General features: G+C 38.3%; 1 protein-coding gene across 1 annotated transcript; it reads left to right on the top strand.

Annotated features, from left to right (window-relative positions):
- Positions 1 to 48: 48 nt before the first annotated feature.
- Positions 49 to 25,010, top strand: LOC140229988 (GPN-loop GTPase 1-like). The gene is made up of 11 exons (XM_072310185.1): positions 49 to 219; positions 12,049 to 12,142; positions 13,292 to 13,436; positions 14,534 to 14,612; positions 18,635 to 18,729; positions 19,415 to 19,607; positions 20,649 to 20,731; positions 22,050 to 22,089; positions 22,719 to 22,824; positions 23,599 to 23,676; positions 24,720 to 25,010. Exons 1-11 carry the CDS (start codon positions 55 to 57, stop codon positions 24,836 to 24,838), a joined length of 1,197 nt encoding a protein of 398 aa, XP_072166286.1. The 5' UTR covers positions 49 to 54; the 3' UTR covers positions 24,839 to 25,010.
- The last annotated feature ends 1,520 nt before the right edge of the window (positions 25,011 to 26,530 follow it).

Consider the following 26,530-nt stretch of genomic DNA (forward strand, 5'->3'; position numbering starts at 1 on the left):
TAGCTCCACAAGCTTAGCTCTGTGGGCAAACTTCGAACCAAAATGGCGACGTGCATGGAGTATGAAAAACGTGATCGTGAAGACAGCATGACAGAAAACGCATCTCCCAGCGAGGAATGTAAAACCCTTGCTTCGGCTGGTTTACACAACACTGACTCCAAGCCGCCATGCTTGATTGTCTTAGGGATGGCTGGGTCGGGTAAAACAACGTTTGTACAGGTGCGTAAACTTACTTTATTTTTGACGCCATTGTGACGCGTTTCGTTACTTTGCGCATGTAACGTTACTGTAGACTCCTTGGCTTAGCCTTAGTCCCATATATTTCTTCGTTTGTAAGTTTTGTGTAATATACATTGTAGAGAGCCTTGGCATCATATCACGTAAAAAGTGACGGTAATCAGGGGGCTCTTTCACCTCCCTGCGGTAATCAAACCAAATGTACAGTCAAACCTGTCTTAGCGGCCACCTCTCTAGAGCGGCTACCTGCTTATAGCGGCCACTACTGGCATTCATTGCATACTAGACACTCTATATCATGGTCTAGAGTCTAGAGTAAAATATCCCGTTTGCGGCAGTTTAAGCATTGTTAAGGGTTTTTCCAACTTGTAAACAAATCAGGCAAATTATTTTCAACCATTTCATATATCATAGACAAGATTATTCATTAACGCAATTGTTTTCATAAAAGAAATTTACCACTGACCAACGCAGTTTTCATGATTTACCAGGGCAAAACCCGGCACAATTTTCGCCGATATGGGCGATATGCGACGTAGTATTTCTGCTTGCGGCACGATGTACAATCCCTATGCAATACGCGCGTGCTCCGCGATCTTTCGCTGAACGCCTTCACATGTCTCGCGAACATTGCGTAAGCGCCAATTCCCATTGCGAAAGCGCCAATTCCCATTGCGAAAGCACGTGAAAATAGTGGGCGTACATGCATTGGCCGCCAACAAGATCGCAATTCTGGCGATGTTGTTGATGTCTTTCTCGTGTTTTTCTCATTTTTTTTCGATGGTAACATCCACTTTCCGAAAAAAATGGCGGCCCACATCGGCTCGCGAAAGTATGCTTTCGTGTATGCTCGTGTGTATGCTGTACCTGCCGCGAACGGCTGCACGGCCGCATACTGCCGTAGTTACTCTAAATCTTTAAATATCAATAATACTAACTGTTAATAGTGTAAAATTAGACAAGAACTCCCGGCTTCGCGTGCATTTTAACATGTTTAATTTCGTGAGTCTCGGCGCTCGCGAAATTTGAGAAATTAAAATGCACGCGAACATTCCTCATTTTACAGTACAGTACCCTAACGCTCTCCACGGCCACGGCGGTGCTGATGCGAATTTGAAAATGCGTTACACTTGCATTTTAATTTGAATGCCCTTTTTTACACCCTCTGGCTCTGAGTGAGAAACTCATGAAATCGAACGTAAATTTACTAGTCGTATAGTCTAGAGAGCTCTTAAAAGTCTTACGTTAGTTACCTCTTCTTTGAATTTCTATCTCAGTGTTCATTCAAATTCACTCAAACTTGAATGACCGCATTGTTAAAGGAGAAATCCAGTCCAAATATAAGTTAGTCTGATAAGAAAGAGTAAAATATTACGAGTTCAAAGTAAAATTTTGATTGAAATCGGGTAAAAGATAGGGAAGTTATGACATTTTGAAGTTACGCTAAGTTTTCAAGAAACAGTTCTTGATCTTGAAATCAATATAATGGTCAATATGAATATAATGCAAATGGCAAAGTGAGCATGTCATACCCTCACAACTTGCCATAGCGGTCTTGACTATAGTTTGTACATAAAATTTTGGAATTTTCAGTTTTTCATTCAAATTCAATTAATAATTAGACTCGGAATTTGTCAACACTGACAAATTTGGTGATCCGATCTATTCGAAAATCAATGATTTGAGTCCTGATCCCAATAGGCATGACCATACCGGTTTCATCTGTGTTGAGGAGACATTGGCCGTGTGATGTTTAGATTCTCATTTGGAAAAGGGAGTCAGACTTGCCATCTTTGGTACCGAATTCCGTATATACTAACGAAGATACAGAATTAAGTTTTATATTTGACCTTTGACCCCACTTTGCACAGCCAAGACGGCATCTGAGCAAAAAGTGGTTATTTTGTGAAATGATCCTTGTAACATGCCCTTTTGCGTGTGCAAAAAATGGGAAAGATAGGACATGTACCGGTACAGTATTCACCAAGATACAGGATGAACCATTTGTGAGCTTTGACCCTAATTTACATACCCAAGATGGTGTCTGATCAAGTAGTTGTTATTTAATGAAATAATGTACTTGACATGGACTAAACATGTGCAAAATATGGGGGTGAAAAGGGCTGTTTTTCTTGAGTTATTGCAAAGAAAGTTGCAGAAAGAAAGAAATATCTCCCTACATCGAAGCTAACCTTCAATTTCAACCAAGTTTTTTGATGTGATCCCGGCATCTAGTAAAAAGACAGATGGCATACAGACGATAGCCCAAAATGTCAGCTACAACGTATTAAAATCTTGGAGAAATTCACCGAAGGATAAGTGAGCTGGTGCTCAATAAAGACAGTCATGTCAATTTTCATATCTAGAAAAATTCCCTCCCATAGAGATAACACGTCATAACGAAGACACAGGTAGAAGTACATATGGCCTTTGACCCCACTTTGCACAGCCAAGATGGTTTCTGAGCAAAAAGTGGTTATTTTGTGAAATATTTCTTGTAACATGGTCTTTGCATGTGCAAAATATGGGAAAGACAGGACATGTATTCACCAAGATACAGGATGAAACATTTGTGACCTTTGACCCTAATTTACATACCCAAGATGGTGTCCGATCAAGTAGTTGTTATTTTATGAAATAATGTATGTGACATGAACTAAACATGTGCAAAATATGGGGGTGATAGGGTATGTTTTTCTTGAGTTATTGCAAAGAAAGTTGCAGAAAGAAAGAAATATCTCAATACATCGAAGATAAGCTTTAATTTCAACCAAGTTTTTTAACGTGATCCTGACATCGTATGAAAAAACAAAGGGCACATCAACGATAGCGCAGTGTCTCAGCTGCAACATATTAAAATCTGAGAAATTCACCGAAGGGTAAGTGAGCTAGTGCTCGATAAAGACATTCGTGTCAATTTTCACATCCAGAAAAATTCCCTCTCATAGAGATAACACGTCATAACGAAGATAGAGAAAGAGGTACATATGACCTTTGACCCCACTTTGCACAGACAAGATGGCATCTGAGCAAAAAGTGGTTATTTTGTGAAATGATTCTTGTAACATGGTCTTTGCGTGTGCAAAATATGGGAAAGATAGGACATGTACGTATTCACCAAGATACAGGATGAAACATTTATGACCTTTGACCCTAATTTACATACCCAAGATGGTGTCCGATCAAGTACTGTTATTTTATGAAATAATGTACGTGACATGAACTAAATATGTGCAAAATATGGGGGTGATAGGGGCTGCTTTTCTTGAGTTATTGCAAAGAAAGTTGCAGAAAGAAAGAAATATCTCAATACATCGAAGATAAGCTTTAATTTCAACCAAGTTTTTTGACATGATGCCAATGTCTTTTGAAAAATCGGAGGGCACATTTACAATAGCCCAAAGTCTCAGCTACATCGTATTAAAATCTGGGAGAAATTCACCGAAGCATAAGTGAGCTGGTGCTCGATAAAGACAGTCATTTCAATTTTCATTTCCAGAAAAACTGCACTCCCATAGAGATAACACGTAAACTGGCCAAATTTGACAAGATTACTTTCAGTCCATCTTTACGAGGTGATGCCGTCATCCAATCAAAATTTTGTAATTACACTTTTGAAAGACCATTGAATAAGCTACAACATACTGAAATCTAGGTGAAAATCGGCAAAGGATTAGTGAGATACGCTCGAATGAACTTGAAATTTGATGACTTCATTTTGAAAATTTACTTTTTTTACTTTATTAAAAAATTTGATATCTTTTAAGCATTTTTTCAACATCGCCAACCCATGAAATAACATACAACTCATCAGCTTTCAGAATGTGTAAAGAAAATGGGGGGTCACCGTCCATCCTGACGAATAAAATCGGATTTAAAATTGGCGGTTTTTTGGCATAGTTGCACTGTATATCGCCATTGATGCGCGCGCGGAATTTCAACTTTGACGGGCCCGTATGACGTCATATTAAGTCGGATTGACTTGAAACTTGATAGAAATATTCCTTGACATTTCAGACATCTGGGCCCCGTTGCTAGAAACTTTGCGTTTAAACGCAACTTGCAACTGATTGTCACTGACCATTCTGATTGGCTCAGGGTCTGCCCTATTAAGAAGACATGCATGCAACAATGATTTTGATTGGCCAGTGACAATCAGTTGCAAGTTGCGTTTAAACGCAAAGTTTCTAGCAACGGGGCCCTGATCCGTGTGAAAAAATGGGAAATTTCTATTGCATATGAGCTGTGCGTGCGTATATGTGCGCGCGTGTACGCGTATGTCCAATTTTTTCAATTTTTCAAAAAATGCTCCAAATGGTCTGAAACGTGTGCAAAAAAGAATTGAGCTCGATTGGAGCATGTAAATATTTCAACGCGCACGTATGCGCGCGTCTAAAGGGTAAATATGAATTTTGAGAATATGAATAGAATCCACTTGACTTGAAATATATGTGACGTAAATTTCATTGAAAAATTCCATTCCATTAATGAGATATGAATGCAGGGTCTCCAAAGTCATGGAAAATCCTGGAAAATCCTGGAAAAATTTGTGGTCATGGAAAGTCAGGGAAAAGTCATGGAATTGCATTTACCTCTTGGCTATGGCAGCTTTCCAGTTTGTCGTATCTCGCAACTCTCATACTCTGTGATCATACTCTGGTATTATAATTGGTGTTCATGATTTCCATTTTTCCCAGTTTTGTGACATCCCAAATTCTACATAACTCCCGGGACATATACTAATGATAATAGATGTACATGTCATGAGTAAGATAGTGGGTGGAACGGATGGCTGTGATGGGAGGTGGAGGCCATCATAACGTCTCTGATTTTGGAAACCATGTTTTCATATAATGACGTCATAGTGACGTCACGGTCGACTTATCACTATGATACATTAGATCTGTCGTCTTTTGGACATGATACATATACAGTGTATGGTATAAGTTTGAAATTGATAGGAAGAGGACTTTCTGAGTTAACTGCTGCACAACTTTTGTCCAGAAATGAAGAAAGAAGAAGAAGAAGAAGAAGAAGAAGAAGAAGAACAAAGAATCAGTACAGATACAGAAGGTAATCCGAGAGGATACTTGGATCACCTTATTATGCCCAAGGCTCAAATCCTGATATAGTGGTATATCTCACTGATCACTGTTATGAAGTTATTCAACCAAGAATAACATCATGTTTTAGACTTCAATGACAGAAACATTGAATTGTTGTCATTTTTTGTGTGTGTACACAATCAATGGAATATTGTGAGGGTCAACAGCTCACTAATTTGCATATTCATAACCACTGTACAAGAACTGTTTTGCAGAAATTTTAAAGCAAAACTTCAACATTTCCTGACTTCCTTATTTTTCATCCGATTTCAGTCAAATTTTCACAGTTGAATTCGTAAGGTTTTACTCTTTTTTATGAGACTAACTTAGTTTTGGACTGGATTTTCTCCTTTAAATCGAATGCAAATATGATGAAATTGGGCGGGAAAACTACAATTATTATTATTACCTATACCAGGGGCAAGGTACTAATGAATAGTGCTAACTAAGCTAAAACAAAAGTTGCCCAAGGTTGCTAAGGTGGCAACCAAGCTAAATTTACCCACTACCCCACTGCAACATGAATTGATAAACTGAAGAACTTTAAAATTTTCATAATTAATGTTTGTCATGCATTTACAATTGTATAAGCATTAAAATTGATTCCAAGTCCTTTACTCAGTATGAATATCTGCCATCTACTGGACTAATGTACAATGTACCAGTATGTCTTTGTGTCTGTCCAGTGAATGCTCAGGGGAAACACAACAGTGGTTATTCTGTGATAGACAGGGGTCACAAATTTTTCATGGTTTTGTGTGTTTTGTTAACCTGAGGTAAGATTTATCTTTTTTTTTTTTTTTTTTTTTTTTTTTAGGAGGCACATTCTGTAATAATCAATATGATCAAGGATTATTTTCAAAGTGTGAATATAGAGTATCTTATGGAGTCAGGATTTTCTGCTTAAAGTAATGTAACTTACATTTAGTAGAGCAGATAAGCCGAAGAATTGTGCAAAATTTGACTAAAGCATGAAACTTTCACCATTGTTAGTACATGCTATAAGATTAATTTTAAGATCGGGAGGTAAGTCTGAATTGACCTCTGATGACCTCTAGAGGTCATTGACCTCAAAATCTAAGAAAATTGATATTTTGCGTCATTGGTTAATGATAAACACAGTAATGATGTACTAAAACTTAATTTTTGTCACAGTGAAATCGTCGTGCGCATGGCAGATTGTCGTTAGCGCGCTTCCGTGCGCATGGCAGATTGTTGTTAGAGCACTTCCGTGCGCATGGCAGAATGTTGTTAACCCTACGCGCACTCCCACACCCTAACGACAATCTGCCATGCGCACTCCCAAGCTGTAACGACAATCTGCCAGGCGCAGGGAAGCGCGCTAACGACAATCTGCCATGCGCACGACGAAATTGTCTTTATGTTCCACAGAGCCCCGACAGGTTTCTACCTTTGACCTCTGATGACCTCCAGAGGTCAATGACCTCAAAATGTCAGAAAATTGATATTTTGCATCATTGGTTAATGATAAAACACAGTAATGATGTACTAAAACTTAATTTTTGTCACAGTGAAATTGTCTTTATATTCCACAGAGCCCTGTCAGGTTTCTGTCTTTGACCTCTGATGACCTCCAGAGGTCAATGACCTCAAAATGTCAGAAAATTGATATTTTAATGCGTCACTCATAACTGAAACACGATAATTATGTACTAAAAACAAATTTTTGTAAGAGGAATTGCCTCAATGTTCCACTGAGCCTTTCGAGTCAGATTTCTACCTTTGACCTCTGATGACCTCAGATGACCTATGGTGAGGCCAATGACCTCAAAATGTCAGAACATTGATATTTGGTGCAATTGGTTGATGACAAACATGATTTAGATGTTATATTCATTTGTATTACAAATGAATTGTTTTCCTATTCCACAGAGCAAGAGAAATTACTCACGTGTCTCTACCTTTGACCTCTGAGAAAGGTGACAGGTCAATGACCTCAAAATATCAGAATATTGATATTCTATGTATAGTCAATGGTCAACTTTGTAATACCCGATGTACAATCATTTATGCTATAATAGAAGAATCTTGTCATTCCATGGAACATTGGTCATTAGCCTGTGCATTATATCCATCTTTGACCTCTCAGGACAATGAGAGGTCACTGAGGTCACATGTGTAGGCTTACCTTTATTGATGTTTGGCTTCATTGGTGTAATCGTAAATGCTTAATCATGTACAAATCACGCATTGACGTTTTGATCAAAGTATGTATGCATATTCCACAGAGCATTGGTTTATAGTAACAGGTCTCTGAAATGTGAGAGGTCAATTACTTCAGAAATAAAGCTTAAGTTTCTTGAGTGATGGCAGTGACCTCAAATATAACTGTTATGTTTGGGTTAGTTATGTAGACTAGCAAATATAGGCAAATATGGCCATTATCTCGACACTCGAGGAAAACAAGGCCCACGAGACTGATATACAGAGTGTTTAATCTAAGTCTCATAGATCTTTTCCCCCATTTGTCGGACTCATTATGGGACTGGTTTGCCTAAGTGTCAAGCTCATGGGCAATATTTGCATAGTTTCCAGCTGGTGGGCTTGTATTGGCCAGTGTAAAGCTGGTGGGTTGTTACAGTATGACTGCGATGAATGACTCATGGTCCTGGAGTATACAGTCCACAGCTGCGACATCATGAACCATCTTGAAAACTTCGTCATACTGTGAGGCCCAACATGCATTCCACGTGAAGCAATCCTGTGTATTGCAACTAGCTATTGCCATCAGAGACCTACCCAGGGAATAGATAAGCATTCATGGCAAACCATGGAGAAAGCGGATTGTGCAAAACAAGCAGTGTTACAGCCATACTTGAAAAACAAAACAAAGCAAAACAAAACAAAACTATAATGGCAATCCCTGTAAGAAAGTACATCACAGGCAAATTCAGCGATGATGTTCTGCATCAAGAACCCCACAATATCCACTCCGCAGGAAGTTGTGGCTCTATTGCTGCATTCTTCAAAAAGGGCCAATGACCAAAAATGTCAGGCATCACTTGCAAGAACACAAAGTAGGCCTACTCCCAAAAAGATGGCCGCTACTCTAGGCCACTGTCTCTTGTATCTCTTTGAAACACTTCAGGAGAGAGATACTCAATATTCAGCTCTGTTATTAAAGATACATATGTCTCTCTTTTTGTTTTTGCATTTGTTTGTTGTTTTTTGCTTCATATAGCTCTTTGGATACCTTCTTTAACCAATTAAGAAAAGGCTCCATGGTAGATTACAGGATTACACAGTATAATGAAGAAGAAGAAGAAGAAGAAGAAGAAAAAGAAGAAGAAGAAAAAGAAGAAGAAGAAGAAGAAGAAAGAGAATAGGAAACGAGATCTGCTGTCAATGATGCAGAGCCAATACCAATCAGTTCCATGGCAGATCTTAGTCGGCACTGCAAAGGTTTGGATGTCTCTCTCTGGTGACAAAGGATATTCTAAAGCTCCAAGTAAGTCCATGGAGTGGTTTACATTGTCTGGGCATAGAGGGTTGGGTTGGGTATATGAGGATATGATGCTTTGTTATAACAATTAGGTCTGAGATATCTGTTTTTTATGTTTGTTTTGACCATCCCGCGTGGATCTCCAACGAAATGGAATGATAATGTGTTAGACCCAGCCGCCACCATGTTTTTTTCAATAGATTTTTGATATTACAGTGTAGTTGAGAAAAAAGTAACCGCTCATTGTCCTAGATGGAAGTCAAAATTGAACTGTGTGTGGAATACTCTGCATACAATTTTGGACACACACACATACACACACACACACACGCACACACACACACACACACACACACAATGCATACTTTTTATATAATTATTATTTCATAAGCAGCTGGCCTTACAAACAAATGAGACCAGACATCAATATTCTTACATTTTGATGCATATCTTTCAATATCTTCCAGAGGTCAGAGGATCATCGCTAATGTTCATGTGAAATGAGTACACGCCTTTTGAATTGCTCACTTTTATTGCTATAGATATACACAATATGTGCATCATGTCAATCGTTAAATATTGTATCAGTTTCATTTTCAGTCTTGGATTATTTTTTCTATGTACAAATAAAATCGTGGCAAAGTAAACAACTTTCACAACAAAATATAAACGAGGATACTAAAAAAGAAATAGATGTAATAACGTGCAAGGCAAATACCAGGCCTACATCATCTTAAGGTATACAGGTGAAGGAAATCACCTTATCGATAAACAATTTACATGACTGGGATAGCGACCGCTGAACAATATTGTTTCTTAAAACTCTCTCTTCTTTTCAACAAGTGGAATAAAACACATGCACATACCGGGGCATCAGTTTGGAGGAGGGGTGGGGTGGTGGCAGGGATAGTTGACCCCCACCCCATTAAATTCTGAGAAGTGGAATATGTTTTGTTGTTGTTAGTTTTTGTTTTTGTTTTTTTGCTTTTTGCTTTTTAGACAGAAAACTGCCCAAGTTTTTCACTTTAAGTGTGCATCTGATTGTTAAAATTTAATTCTGAAATACAAAATCTCCCTTCTGTGAGAGGGGATATCTCCTTTCAATAGACTCCCTCCCCCTGCTTGGTTCCTTCCACAGATATAACATACTTTGGGGAATGATAATTTCCCTTATTCTATGAAAAATGTTTTTAAGAGATATTTTTATTTGAATTCCAAAGATGAAAAGGCTTTCCTATATATGCACGATTGTTCATTTTGGAGGGCAAGAGGCATTTGCCCCGCCTCCCGAGAAAATATGGGAGGGGGAATGGTGGGGACATAGAACTTTGCCTCCAAGTATTTCCTGAGATGGAGATTTTTTTTTTCTTCACTTTTTTGACAGAAAATGAATTGTCACTGAACATTTCAGCTATAGTATGCACCAGATTAAAAGGCAGAATCTCCTTTGCATACCTCCTCCCCCACACTATCTTTCGTTATGTCCCCTTCCATATACGCTCAGTGCTTTTGTCCCATTTTTGTTCTATATCATCACAAAGTATGTACTAGATCTTTAATTTCAGTTCCGACATATTAAAGAAAATCCCTCTTGTTGGAGGGGGTAGTGTATCTTTCAATAACAATCCCTCCTCGGTTTCTACCCTTAGATTTGGAACACTCCCTTTACTGATAATTTCCCAAATATTCATAAATGTCATAAATGTGTACACTAGATTTTTTTTTTTTTTTTTACATTTTTATTCTTACTGCAAAGGCTCCCTCGCATGGGAAGGATTGGGGGACAGCCCCTTTTTAATACCCTCCTCTCGCTGTATCAAGCTCTCCTCCATACATTGATTATGGCTACACATTTGGGTATGGACTTTTTTTTTTCAAAATGGTAGTTCAACCAAGAGTGGCACGAGATCATTGAATTGCAAACAAAAGAATGCAAAAGCTCCATAATTCCTTTGCACCATGAACTTATGCGTTTATATATTTTCCAAGTTCTCCCCCCCCCCACGTAAAAACAGATCGACACCCCTTGCTCTGTGCACATACCCGACTTAGATAATTACCTGAAAAGTTCTGCAGAATGAGTAGCAACTTTTTTCGTAACAGAAATGCATGGTTTGTAAGCCCTACATTATAAACAATTATTAACTATTAACTATCGCAATATCAATATTAACATCCTCACATTTCATTCGAGGTATTTGACCTTGTGTGATTTTCATAGGTGAACGGTAATGGCTCGTTAATAAGCAGGGCCTACGAGTGCTCTCTAGAACATCATCATGTTTACCATTGGTGATGCCAAACTATTCTGATACTTTGAGGTCATTGACCTCTCGAGATCATCAGAGGTCAAAGGCAGAAACTCGTCTGTGTGCCTTGGAATATGAAGACGATGTCATTGTACACAGATATGCTTGTTTTGTACATCTTTACCATGTTTGACCTTTCATCAATGATGTCATACTTCAATATTCTAATATTCTGAGGTTGTTGACCTCTCAAGGTCATCAGAGGTCAAAGGTAGAAACCTCTCTGCTCTTTAGAATATGAAGACAATTTCATTGTAAGACAGATATGCTTGTTTTGTAAGACAGATATGCTTGTTTTGTATATCTTAACAATGGTTACCATTAACCAATGACATCACAGATCAATATATTTTGAGGTCATTGACCTCCAAAGGTCATCAGAGGTCAAAGGTTAAAATCTGTCAATGCTCTGTGAAATCAGAAAATGGTTTCCCTGAAGTATAGATACATGTTTAGTGAATCATAACCACATATATCATTCACAAATGTCTAAAAACATCGATATTTTGATATTTAAAGTTCATTGACCTCTGGAGGTCATCAGAGGTCAAAGGTAAAAACCTGTCAGTGCTCTGTTGAATCTGGAAATGATTTCTCTGTGGTATAAATGCATGTTTAGTGCAACATAACCACATATATCATTCGCAAATGTCTAAAAACATCGATTTTCTGATATCTAAAGTACATTGACCTCTGGAGGTCATCAGAGGTCAAATCAGACTTACCTCCCAATCTTAAAATAAATCTTATGGTATGTACTAACGCTGGTGAAAGTTTCATGCTTTAGTCAAATTTTGCACAATTCACGTGATTTTGAGGGCTTATCTGCTCTACTAATTGTACAATTGTAAGTGATAAGCTTCAGATTTTCCTACTACCCATCGTACTTGCTTTTGTTTTTTTTTAAAGAGGTCTGTGTCTGTTTGTTTAACAGAGGTTGACAGCATACTTGTATGCCAACCAACAGCCACCGTACATAATCAACCTTGACCCTGCAGTACATGAAGTTGGATATCCAACAAACATTGGTAAGTGGACTGTATGTATATTCTCTAGACGCATCTGTTTTGAAGGTAAATGCTATAATGAGGAAATGGTTAATATTTAAAGTAGAGCTGCTTTCACTCTCACTTACCCTGCTCCTAGCTAGAATTGTGATGATATTGGGTTATCGGGGGGTGGGGGCGGTCTTGGGACCCCTCTACTTTTTTTTACATTCTTACATAGGAATACATAGGTGTCACCCTCACTTTTTTCTTTTTTTTTTTTTACACTGGAAGTGGCACAATAAAAAAAAAAAAAATCGAAAATGAAGCCTTTGAGCATGGTAAGGCATTTGTTTTTGCACTGAAGACTTTTTTCAGAAGTGGAATGAGAAAGATGTGCTGAAGACTTTTTCTTTTTTTGCTTGTCAGCTGAAGAAAGGTAATAGACCATGGTCGAAAATAAGCGTGAAATAGGCTTGCCTGTATCAATGCGCGTTTTCTACTGGACATCTGTTGCAGGCGTTTGCAATCTGTCAATCATATTTACACTGAAGAAATTTGCGGAAACCATGGTTTCAACCATGGTTTCATTTGTACCACTTTGTGAATCCGTGAATTCAGGAAAGGTCTAGATTTTTGGCAGTTACCATACTCACTGGCTTAGTGGCCTGAAACCAGCCATCAGTGTTTAGGGGTTAATGTAACACGGTTGTATCCTTAACCAATAATTACAGTATTACAATGGCCTTCAGGGAGTTGCACATACACTTTGTGTGAAGGATCTGTCTAATTTGGTTGTGTTGTACTTGTACATATTTGTTTTTTATTGATTTGCTGTTGTTTTTTGTGTGAGGGGGATTGAAATTGCTGTGCAAGTTGCAACAAAATGCTGCATTGAGGGTTAAGCTGTGCACAGGTCTATGTCTGTATGTGTTCAAAATCATGCATTATGTGTGTACATACGTGTTATATGTATATGAATGATGCATATGGCTGCCTCTGTGGACTTGAATTTGAAGGTTGGTCAAAATATTTTTAATTTGTTATTCTGAAATTAAGTGAATTGTGTTTATGAATGTTCCATTTCTGTAATTTTGTAAGCACTCTGAGAAACATTGGAAGAGTGTATCAAACATAAATTGTATCAAGAGAGTATGTAATGAATCCTGCTTTAATTTTCAAATATTGCAGATATTCGAGACACTGTTAAATACAAGGAGGTGATGAAACAGTATGGTTTGGGTCCTAATGGAGGAATCATGACATCTTTGAACCTGTTTGCTACCCGCTTTGACCAGGTTATGACCTTTGCAGAGAAAAGAAGCAAAGAGACAAAGTAAGTATTCTTATGAGATCACTGGGATAAATGGTACAGAAAGTAATGCTACAGTCATACACGGCCAGATTTCGAACCGGGTCCATAAGGAATTACAACCTTATCGACCTGGTTCGAGCCGTAGAGACCAGCATTGACCCCTATCGCAACCTGTGTCAATTCCTGATGGATTCCGGGGGCTATGATACAGCGGTAAAAAATTTGTGGTCATGTTCGAAATTTTCTCACTGATTTCAATTCCGTATTGATATCCAAATTGACCCGGTTTGAACGGCATTGACTCGCATCGACCTGCTGCAGCCCGCAGCGTAAAACCGTATGGACCCTTGCCGTGTACCACATTGCCTTCATGCAAAGGATGATGACAAGGTTTACATCCGAGTCGGTAAGGGTCAAAGCTGGTTGATATGGGTCGATAGGGGTCGAAAAGGATTCAGTTAAGGATTTAAAGCAGATTTTTATATGGTTTGATACGGGTCAATAGGGGTTTCTACGGCTCGAACCAGGTCGATACGGTTTTAATTCCTTATGGACCCAGTTTGATATCCGGCCTTGTGTGACTGTAGCATAAATTACCTTCCATTCCGGGACTTATCCCGCTCATTTTTACCTGGATCTAATCCGTTTTGTGACCCAGCCGTGTGTGACTGTAGCTTAACAGTAATCAGTGTAACTGGTTAAACATAAAAACAGTATGTCAACTTCAGACAAGATTGATTTCTGTTACAAAGTATGTCAACTTCAGACAAGAATGATTTCTGTTACAATGTACATGTATGTTGAATCAGCCCATTCACCCATTATGCAGTAAGTTCATTGACCATTGAGAAAAAATGTTCTCTCTGTCTTTTGATCATTTTTTTAGAACAATAAAGAAATCTTATGATCTATGTGACATTAATTTTCAGATAACATGCCGGATGCTCAATGATAATTTTTTTTTTTGATATTGTGAGAGAAGTGCTAAGTCTCAACACCACAAAACAATGTGCTATACCTGCATAAAAGAGATTCAGTATTCAGATGTGTCATCAATCACTAGACTGTCTTTTGTTGTTTCTTGGTTTTCTACACTGACTTGCTCTGTGTTTCCTAAGGTACATCATCCTTGATACTCCAGGCCAGATAGAGGTCTTCACCTGGTCAGCATCAGGAGCCATCATTTCAGAGACACTGGTAAATGACAACTAATGGTTAATAGAAACTTTTTTTATGCCTCCGTCACAAAGTGGTGCCGGAGGCATTATGTTTTCGGGTTGTCTGTCTTTCCGTCCTTCCGTCCGTCCTTCCGTCCGTCTCTAATGAATTTTGTGGACAGCGTAACTAAAAAACCTTTTGAGGTATCCTAATGAAACTTGGCATGTATGTGTATTAGGGGTCGAAGTTGTGCCTATCAACTTTTGGGTGCACATGCTCAAGGTCAAAGGTCAAAAGGTCAAGGTCAAATACATAAAATTTCACTATTTTCACCATATCTGTGCAATGCCTGAAGATATTTTCTTGAAACTTAGTGTATACATGAATTACCCAATTAAGATTCTCTGGTGAAAGTTTGGGGTCATGAGGTCATGAGGTCAAAGGTCAAAAGGTCAAGTAAGAATATTCAAACTTCACTTTTTTCTCCGTACCTTGGAAATTGTTCAAGGTATCTTCATGGAACATAGTATATATACATGTACTGACTGGCAGTGATTATCTAGAGAATTTAGGGTTCATTGGGTCAAAGGTCAGGGGTCAAAGGTGAAGGGCAACACTTCAAAATTTTACTATTTCCCTCATATTTATGCAATGCCAGCAGGATTTTTTTTTTTTTACACTTGGTGTATGCATGTGTTACCTAATAGAGATTCTCTGGAAACTTTCTTTTTTTTTTCTTTTTTCTTTTTGCATTGAAGGTCGGTCAATAGGTCAAAGATAAAGGGAAAGTGCTGAACCAACCTTTTCCTCCATATCTCGGAAGTGGCTCAAGTTATCTTGAAACTTACTACATATTTATGCATGTTCTGCCTGACAGTGATTATCCTATGAATTTTAGGGTCAAAGGCCAGATGAAAATGGTAACAATGTACTTTTCAATACAGAAATTGCACTTTTTCTCCATACCTTGAAAATTACTCAGTGCATAAACTTATGAATGGGTCAAAGTCAAGTTAAAGTCCTTAACTCCCCAAATACATGCTCTCCTATTCATCCAATTAAAACTGGGTCAAGGAAGGTGAACATTCAACACATTTGTGACAAACTTGTCATTTTAACCCTAATCAGGCTGGGCTTTTTTGGCTATGCTATATCGGGGGGGGGGGGGGCGGAATCCGCCCCCCCTTCAGATCTCGCCTATGGAACGCGCGATCGCACCGAAAATCGGCACACGCGACGCCCGCGACGTATCCTATCAAAATGTATGGTTGCTTTCTCCGAAAAATTTTTCTTATATTTTATATTAATTAATTATTGTAATTTATGCATAAAATCAGTTTTGGGCTCTAAATGATCCAATTAAGCTAATTTCTTTTTTAAAATGTTTCTTGTATCATTCTTCTGAGACATAGGATTAAAAAAAATCTGTATCGAAATTAATTTCTTATGTATTTTACTGTTTTTTGAATTTCTTATGTATTTCTTTGTTTTTTGACCTTTTGTTTTTGTTTGTTTTCTGGCCAAAATTTGTCACAGACATTTTTCAAAGCATTATTATGCTAAAATAAATTAATTTTGGCCGTTCTAAGTGAAGATATGAATTTTTATGTGAATTAATTGAAAAAACACAATTTGCATTGGATTTGTACACAAAATCACGTTTTGGAGCAATTTTGGGGTTGACAAATTTTTTTCGAACGGGCGTCACGTCAAAAAGGTACGCGTGGGCGCAACAATTTGGGTCTCAAAAGTTGCGCGATACTTGAAAGAAAAAAGTCATGAAACATCGCGGCGGGAGCTTATCGCGTTGCGAAGATATTGCGCGAAACGTCGAGGGGGGGGGGCGGATTCCGCCCCCCCCCCCAGCCTGATTAGGGTTAATATTTTGCCAATTTTGTGAAAATGTAATCACACATTGTCCACGTGTACTATAGACCTATTAGGAGAATCATGCATTATGGCGGAGGCATGCCAGTCGCCTTAGCGACATTTCTAGTTTTTTTTTTTGAATTGCGCACATTCATACATTAAAAAAAAAAATCAAACTAAGAAAGTAAGAAAAACAATCATTGTGTTCTTACTCTCTCAGAGTTTTGCAGAGTGGTCAGGAATGATTTCATCACAAGTTTATTAAAGACCTGACAGCTTGAGGATTCATTGGTTGGTCCAGTTCATTCACTGCTTGCTGGGGTACAGTAAAAAACCATGTACTATATAACGCTGGGCAAATTATGCATCAAAGCGTACTCTCATTGAACTGCACCAGCCTTCCAATTCCATGAATCTCCATGCTACATGGTCTTTAACAGCAAAATCAACATCATTACGGAGACTCCATCCCCAAAACAGCTTTCAAACGGGAGATTTTCCCGCCTGGACCTCATGGCAATCTGGAGACTCTCATTGCGGGAACATGCACAAAATGCCAAGTGCTTTGTGAGGGCCCTAGGGGCACTAAAGATATAAATGCTCTCTGGTGCTATCTCAGCCTTATGATTTGACACATGGAGCAAAACTTATGTTTGATTGGAGAAAGCCGAGTGTTAAGCGTGAGAAAATATTGTATGAGTGTTTGACACATAGCTAGAATGAAAGAAATTCAAACTTCAAACTGTTACGAATGTTACAATGTTGTAAACACTTGTCATTTTGTTGCTTTCTTTATTCATTACACTTTACATTTTAATGAAAAACCATGGATTTGTGTGAAAAATATTATTTCCTGCTATAAATCGTATGAATGAATTAATGTACTATTGAGCCTGCAAATGTATTTGGAGGATCACCCACATTCTTACCCTCTCCTAATATCCCAATCTGAACATTCAATTAAATCACTGTGATAGTACAGTGTTTTTATTTTTCTGTCTTTCTGTAACTTGGTTCTTTCCCATTGAATACTGACAACCCTCAAATTGAATACTGTAAAAGTGTAAAATTTTCGTGGTGTTGAAATTTTCGCGCATATTGTGCAGCCAAATAAAAGTGCCCAAATTTTTTTGCTTGACATATGTTTCAGTAGTTGATGTCTTGATTCAGCAGAATTAAAAGCATGTAAAACTCTTCTTGCCCAGCTGAGTGCAAAAAATTAGTTGTGCGAAAATATCCACCTTACAGTACACCTTTTGTGATGATATGGTACACTGCAACTGATTGACAAATTGCCCTACATCGACGTAAATAAGCACTGAATTGATCAGTGTTTTATAGTAGTAGCCATGATAAAAAATCATGGGCGTACATACCCGAGCAGGATTCAAACCTACGACCTCCTGATAAGCGGACAGGCGTCATCTCCACGAGACCACCGAGCTTTCGCCAGACAGCAAGTGTTGGTTCTAATCCTTATATAGCATGCAGCGGGTACTGCTTTATTATTCAAATTCATGAAATTCTTCCGTCGAGATGTTTTCATTGCAACTGATTGACAAATTGCCCTACATCGACGTAAATAAGCACTGAATTGATCATTGTTTTACAGTAGTAGCCATGATAAAATATCATGGGCGTACATACTCGAGCAGGATTCGAACCTACGACCTCCTGATTACCGGACAGGCGTCATCTCCACTAGACCACCAAGCTTTCGCCCGACAGCTAGTGTTGGTTCTAATCCTTATATAGCATGCAGTGGGTACTGCTTTATTATTCAAATTCATGAAATTCTTCCGTCGAGATGTTTTCATTGCTACAGATTGACAAATTGCCCTACATCGACGTAATACGTCAAAGTAGGGCAATTTATCAATCAGTTGCAATGAAAACATCTCGACGGAAGAATTTCATGAATTGGAAAGATATGGTACACGTATCTAGAGAATGGCCAAATCTTTCTGTGATATATGCTCGTGTATTTGAACTAGAGGCCAATGTGCCATTGCTCTTTACTCTAGCAATTTTGAGACATTAGTGCAGTCAGCATCCTCATCATCGCCATTGTCATCACCACGCTCTGATTAAAAGCTCTGTACACTAGCACAAAATCATTATTTCATGACCTATCTGACATTTGCATGCAAGGACTTTTGGCCACTATTCTGCGACACTTGATTTATTTGCAGGCCTCCACCTTTCCAACAGTCGTGATTTATGTCATGGACACTGCCAGAAGCGTCAACCCCATCACCTTCATGTCCAACATGCTGTATGCCTGCAGGTATGAGTGAATGAACACAGATGCAGTACTACCTCTTATATTCAAAACATTGATCTTACGTCTTTGAATGTTTAACTCATAGAGTAGCTGCATGGGAGCTTTGGTGATATGGCATACTTTTGAGAGAACATTTTTCATTCAGCTTGAGTCACAATGTATGTGACACTTCTTGACTTTATTTTCTGTATTTTTTTCCTGCTCATTCTATTGTTAAGTTAGTTCCATAACCTCTGCTTTGTACAGTTGCAAATCATGAATCAAGTATGTCATATGTAAAATAGAGATTAGCAGAAAATAAGAACCATTACCATTTCATCAATATCCTCAATGCAAAATTTATGTTAGTGTTAACCTTTGAGCATTCTCTGAGAGTTTATGTAATAATCTGGACATGGCACTGAGTGACTTTATGAAGTTGTTCATAGTGTGTTATATCAGATAATTTTGAATAAATACCGGTAGCGTACTGAATTAGTGCAGAACAATAGAAAGGGAACGCACACAGTTTGCATGAGAGTAGCAGAGGTATTCAAAATGCAAAATTACACTCGTTTTCTGCTATTTGATGAATACAGTATTTCCATGGTTCTTTTCAAGAGCTGCAATTTTTTACATAAGATAAAATTGTATATCCCATGTGTGTCATGGCTGAATATTATGTCTTCAAAATTGTATTTCTCTCCAGCATCCTGTATAAATACAAACTGCCTTTCATTGTGGTCATGAACAAGATCGACATTGTTGCTCATGACTTCGCCATGGAGTGGATGAATGACTTTGAGACGTTCCAAGATGCCCTGAACCAGGAGACTTCCTATGCCTCCAATCTGACAAGATCCATGAGTCTTGTGCTGGATGAATTCTACCAGAATCTAAGGGTGAGAATGTTATCACTGTCGGTTTCAAACCATAGTCTGTCGAGCTGCGTTTACACCATGTTCCAGATGGCCACGGCAGCCCCATTTACCCGAAATGTAGTGCGCCATGGGTAAATGAGACATTCTCCTGTTTTCTCCCCTTCGCATTCTAGTCTTGTTCGTTCCAGTCCTAGCATCGGTGAACATACAGCGATCAGACGCTGTTCTCAGGGTGCCTGGTCAGGCTAGATTATCAATATTTTCTGTTGCGTCCCGCTACAGACCACTCCAAGTTTTGTTACGGCCTATTATGTGCCGTCGTGTTTCGTTGCGTTGACCCCGTTTTATCACAGCATAAAATATTCCTCATTAGCACCAGGACTGCCGTGGCAAATTTTTTGACAGTTCAAAAATTTGACACAACATCCATGGCAATAACAGTCTGTCACGTTTGCCTATCCTGTCTCACTGCGCTGTATCACGCTCATCACCTTTTGTCCACTGTGGCCTGAAACGTGGTTGCCGTGGTTCCGGGAAACGTGGTGTAAACACAGCATAACTACCATTACTTATGTATTGTACTCTCTGTGGCTGTGACATATTTGGGCGTGGTTCAGAGTTGGTTAATGAATGAAATCAACTGCCAATAGACAAAATCAGGCCAGAATATCATATGACTGACTAAAAATTACCCCTTGATTATTTTCTTGAACATTTGCAACATATTTTGAATCACATTAAATGAATTCTACTTGGCATCAAATTCTATTTTATGCCATTATACATACATTTGTATGTTATTGATAAGTAATACATGGCACATTTACGTCATATCTCCTCTGTGTAGTGATGGCAAATGTGTGATGTTTCGGGTTGTCTGTCTCCCTCATGTAAATATTCCTTGGAGCTGTAATTGCTTCAGAAAGACCCAAGATATTGGATGATGTCTTGAGTTTAATGAAATTTTCACCATTCTGTATGTTTAGTTTTCAGTGTTTATCAAAGTGAAATTTAGAGATGGAGTAGAATTGCTCTGTCATTCTGTCTCGTTTCTCTGTTCAGGCTGTTGGTGTGTCGGCTGTCACTGGACAGGGAATGGATCAATTCTTTGAGGCTGTGAAGGAAGCTGTAGAAGAATACGAGACGTAAGAGCAGATTTTTTTTTCTCACAACAATGAAGAGGGGGTACATTGGCTTTTGCATGGTGATTTTAATTTCACAAAGTTTGCCAATTATCAGTCACTCCAAGCAACATTATTGTTTGTATGTAGTCCAGGATAATGATGTTATGCATCGTACAAAGTAAATGTATTACACTAGTTAGATCAGTCTTGAAGTTGTTTTACATCTTTTATTGACAGACACAGACAGTTAGAAAACATTTTGTGAGAAAGCATGTACTTATACTTTTAGAATGAGCATGTTGAATTATCTAATTGAACAGCAGGTGAGGATGATGCTTTCAACATACAATTCTTTCCTGTTATCATTCATTCCATGTATATCATAACACGGGAAGTTGTGTTTGGGTATTCTGGCACTGCTTGATTGCAGTGGATAATGTAAACCTGATTCAAATTGTTGGTTTTCTGTCCTTGTGAGTGGAGTGGTGTTTTCTGGCAATGGGGGATATATTTTTGAGTTTATGGCAATATATGAATATTGCAGAAATAATGTCATTTTCCACCAGTGTGTCTGCATTCATTGTCGAAGCTGTCAAAACTTCAAACTGTAGGACGAGTCTATATTATAGGAGTAAGAATATTGTATAGTGTATTAATGAACACCGAGATACAGGTGGATGGGTTGAATGAGATGCAAAATATCTAATACAATTGCTTTTGTAGTGCACCAGAACTGTTTAATGATTAAATATTTGTTATGGGAGCACAGACCACACCCAAGCAGCCCATTCTCACCCCTACTGTGATTTTCCACAGAAAAAAGAAAAAAAATCGACAAATTTTTTGGCTCCAGATGATGATCTGGATCATTACCAAAAGTTAGGTGTCTCTTCCTTTTGTCACTATCAACTTTTCCTGAAACTTTTATGAGTTATTTGGGAGACAGATAAACATATAGAAAAACAAACAGACAAACTAACCAACGCTGGCAAAAACATAACCTCCGTGGCAGAGGTTATGAATTGATCGAACATTGTACTTATCTCAGTATCTCTTAGATGGATTTCAGCTCACACAATATGTAAAATTTTAGATCAGTCATGAACTGAAGGGGCATTTGGAAAATGTTGATACAAAAAGTATTGCATATACTTCTATTACCCAAAGTAACAATATTTTGTATTCATTGAACACAAAAGGGACAATTTCTAGTAATATTTGTTTCCCCGTCTTTCGGAAAAATTTCAGCCCAATTTGAATATGAAAATAAATTATTGTGTCTATTGTTATCACTATTCTGATAGATGGTTTGACTTTCTTTGTTATTTTCTGTAAACAGGGAATACAAACCCCAATATGAAAGACTGAGAAGAGAAAAGGTGAGTCACTTTTACATCAATTTCCATCATATTGCAAATGTATTGGGTATTCATGTGTTATGAATTTAAATAATGAAGCATGTAGTGTGCATAGGAGCTTTGAAAGTGAATGCTTCTTGTCCCATAATATATTCTGCACCTGTGATGGTTGCATGAAACAGCATGAAGCAATGGAGCAAGATGATGCATTACATACAAAAGAAAAGTTTATACATATTGATTAATGTGTGCAAGTTTAAACCAGACAAATGTTCTAAATGACTCATCATTGTGTTGCATTGCATCGTTGGATTAATACATCTGTTATCATTACATGTACTGGCAGCTCTCTAAACAATCTTGAGAGAAAAATAAGTGGTACAGATAGATAGGTCTTGTCAGGTAGCAATCCATCTATAGGATCATCTGTTACCTCATGTTTGAGGAAGTACTAGTGTGTTTTTGAGGAGATGTTTGATGTGTTCTTAGTTACAAAGTCATTATTCTATATTCAAGCTGATGATCACTCATGACTAGATAATGGGGGGGGGGGGGTACTTTAAATGCCCCCTACTTTCCTACCTCCTTCAATGGGTGAAAAATGATATTCATTAGATGCTTCATTTTTCTGTGTTGTCTCTGATTGGTAGCTTGAAGCAGAGGCCAAGCAAAAGGAGAAAAAGCTGGAGCAACTGAAGAAGGGAAAGACCCAGGGATCAACGGTAGAGTGGAACAGAGGGTCTGGAAATGGTGAAGGTAACATAGTTTTTTTTTTTACTGTATAGTTATTACCATAATATTTTAGCACTCATTCACATATCTTTTGCCTTCGTTGAGTCTAGAAGAAAAGCTGATTTTGTGTTAGACAGGTCAGTTTGATATATCACTCTATCCCATCCCATGTTAAAGAGTGTAGAGTTCACTGAAAAAGAAAAGAAAAAAAAAGCTCTTCTTACTTCTGTCTTGAATCTAATGCCCCAGCATATAATGCTCTGTGTCCGGCATTGTGTCCAAGAAATTTCAAAATTTCGCACACTTGATATTGTGATTTTGCATTTTACTACGGATCAGTCATAGACGGTTACGTCTACTCACAACCCTGTGGATGCCTATGTCCAGGCTGTGTCCACTTTACGGTATTTATCTGCGGTGAATGTAACAATGTAGGTGAATGTGTGATTTTAATGATCTCATACAGCAATTCGTACAGAAAATAAGTACCGGTAGGCAAATTATAGTCTGTGAACAAATTTGACAAAAGAAATTAACTCACTGCTGAAATTACAGCAGCAAACATGCTCAAAGACATTTGCTCTTGTCTTATTACTTTTAAATTGACAACTGGAATTATGCTTCGTTTTTATTCTTGTGAGGCGATTGCAAAAATTGGGTCAAACAATACAGGCATGTCTTGCGTGATATCAACTGCTATACTGCTATGTGTTAACTGAAATGACTATAATAATGTGTCTGTGTGAATGAAAGTAATTGAATTAAGCAGAGATAACTTATTATCCACCATTGTTGCAGAGGCGAAGACAGCAGTTGAGCTGAGGTTAGGTGCAGATGACGATGATGAGGATGACAGACAAGATTCTGATGATATGGGTAGGTACACCAAGGAGATATCATCATTCGCCACCTTCAAGCACTTAAAAGCAAACCAAACAATTGTGTCATGCATCAGGATCATGTATCTGGCGTGCTTATACTGCATACAGGTGTCCTGAATGCATCTTAAACAAAGAGAATCAACTCTCTGCATTGTGATGTAGTGCCTCTTTGGGGTGTTTTTCTGGTACAAGTTATGGTACGCTTTTAGAGCACATCAGGAGGTTGTCCACTTTTGGCTTGGTAATCTAACATCTGTCTTGTGAAAACAAGTTCCAAAACTACCATTTATTATGTTCTATTTCTTTTAAAGGTAGGGAATCCCATTTGCATGCCTCAAATGAAGAGTTGTATAAATACAGTGGTATGTTGAAGAGAGTATCATTTTAGAAACTCCCATAAAGTATTGAAAGTGGTAGGTAACATTTAGTACATTTTTATTGACCGTTAGATTTTGAATTAAATTTTTTTTCGGGGCTCACCGTAAATTCCAGTACATTACTAGGCTACCTTTGCAGACCGATGCACTGCATGTGTGTCCATCATATATATTTTGTGAAGAAAGTTCATCAAAACTTACAAACATTTCTATATACATTCTTGCCACACACTCTATATGTTATTACATCAGCTCTTATACTTTTAGATTTGTGTCTATACATAAAAAAAATACAGAAGACTGCAACAAAAAGGCTTAAGTGTGGCTGACACACAGAACTACTGAGTAGTTGAGTTTTGTGCATTATTCAAATTGTAGATAACTGTTGACTTCCAAATTTCTCAGCAGTGGCCTAAACAAGTCCCCTGAGGTTCATATTTAATGTTTTGCTGCATTTTGGGAGGTCTGTAAAAGGTATCCCCTACCTTTAAAGAGTTGCCAGTTTATAAGTATAAATTTACAAACATAGAAAATAAACAGAGCACTTTCAGTAGATTGCAGTGATAGTGTGCAGTTTATTTTTGAACTCATTTGATTGCTGTGTGACATCCATTGATTTTGAATTCTGTACATCTCTTTCTCATCCACACAATGTTCTCAGATGAAGAGGAACTGAAGGAGGCGGAGTCCTTCCAGAGATTTCTGCAGAGTCAAGGAGCACACAAAACCACCTGTTCCTCTGACCAATCAGGACCCTCCAAGCAGTCGGGTGACACGTGACTAGTGATACGGGAAGGTTCATGACGTACCGACACTTTTTGCCTCGCGAAAATACTAGCCTCCCAGTGTTTGTATGGCTGACTCCAGTTTGACAGAACTTTAGCCACTGGATGACCAAGCAGTGGACAATGGACATCCGTGAATAATGGTCAGCAAGTACTGTGTAGAAGATGAAAGGACATTGCAAGTCTTGGGCTGACCTCAGCACAATGTGAACATGTGTGGACATCAAAATTGTTTCTTATGATGTATTTACGCAGAATTATGAATGGTTCCAATGTTGCTATTTATTGTGTAATTATGCATGTCATAATGATTACAGTGTTATCCATTGCTTTGTGATTATAATCTGCTCTTAAAGACCCAGTAGTGTGCAGACACCATGGATTGGGAAGGCTGGCCTACTTCAGAAATGTTTAAGAATCCCTGTATCAAATTATGTAAAGCATTATCACTAGGCGTTTTCAGCCCGATAAAAATCCAAGCTTGAAATATTTTCCGCGATTGCGAATTAGAGCGCTATTTCATCTCTTATTCACATCAGCCCAAAGAGGGGGTAGCCCGAATAGTTCAAAATTTTAAAATAGCTAATTCAACAGCTGAGTGTGTGCAAACAGCATCAGTAATGTGTGTGCCCTCTCAAAAATTCTCATGATTTGTGTGCAGTTTGCCTCGGTCGATCGGGTCACACACGCTAGGCATGATGGGATTCATCGCGCTAATTTCTCGAGTCGTTTTCACATTATCAAATAGCGCGCTACTATCCCGCTATTTCAGAAATTTCCCGAGTTGGACTCGAGAAATTTTCTCGATCAGAGCGATACAACTAGCGCGTTAATTTGTGTTCACATTATCAAGTAGCGCACTATTTTGCTATTGGGAAAATTTCCCAAGTCAGAAAATAGCGCGCTATTTTGAAACATCGGGCCGATGTGAAAACGCCTACTGATATATGTGTAAGTGCACACACAGGCGAACAATCTTGACTGGAGTTGAACAGTACCAATGAGCTTATGCTTCGATGCCCATATTCCCTCATGCATACGTTAGCTGACAGGTGCTACTCATGGTTTATGAATGCCCCCAGTGAGCAGCAAATTCTACTGGATCTCCCATGTTTCTCCATGGCATGCTATCTGGGATTCAACACCATGTGGTAATGTGCAAATATCAAACACAAGAGTAGCCACTCATCTTTAGCTGTAAGTGGTTTGTATGCCCCCCCCCCCCCCCTCGAATGTTTCTGTTGTATGATTTGTGTATAGTACAATGGCTGGCCTATCTAATGTGGCCAGCAACCAGTAATTATTTTAATGAACCCCCCCCCAACAAAAAGAATAGGAGGAAATCTCTTCATCAATATTTCACTATTTCACAGCATCTAGTAGATACCAGTTCATTTCTGAGCCAAAGCAAAAAACTCAGATGCCTGTATATAAAACCAGCAGTGGGTATGATACAAGGCACAAACCAACAATGTACATGTATGTGTATTTTAAAATACACTGAGACTATTGTTTGCATGAATAACATTGTGTGCTTGTTCTGCTCTCCCATGCTGTTTTCTATGATGTCCCGTTTGCTCTTCAGTGGCATACACTGTTTCTCTTCACTTCAGAATCCTGTTGTCATCTCAAGCTGTCTTGTTCATGGCTTCATAACATATCAGTAGGCCTACACTGTGTATCGGAC

The sequence above is a fragment of the Diadema setosum genome, chromosome 6, assembly GCF_964275005.1.
Source record: "Diadema setosum chromosome 6, eeDiaSeto1, whole genome shotgun sequence".
NCBI lineage: Eukaryota > Metazoa > Echinodermata > Echinoidea > Diadematoida > Diadematidae > Diadema > Diadema setosum.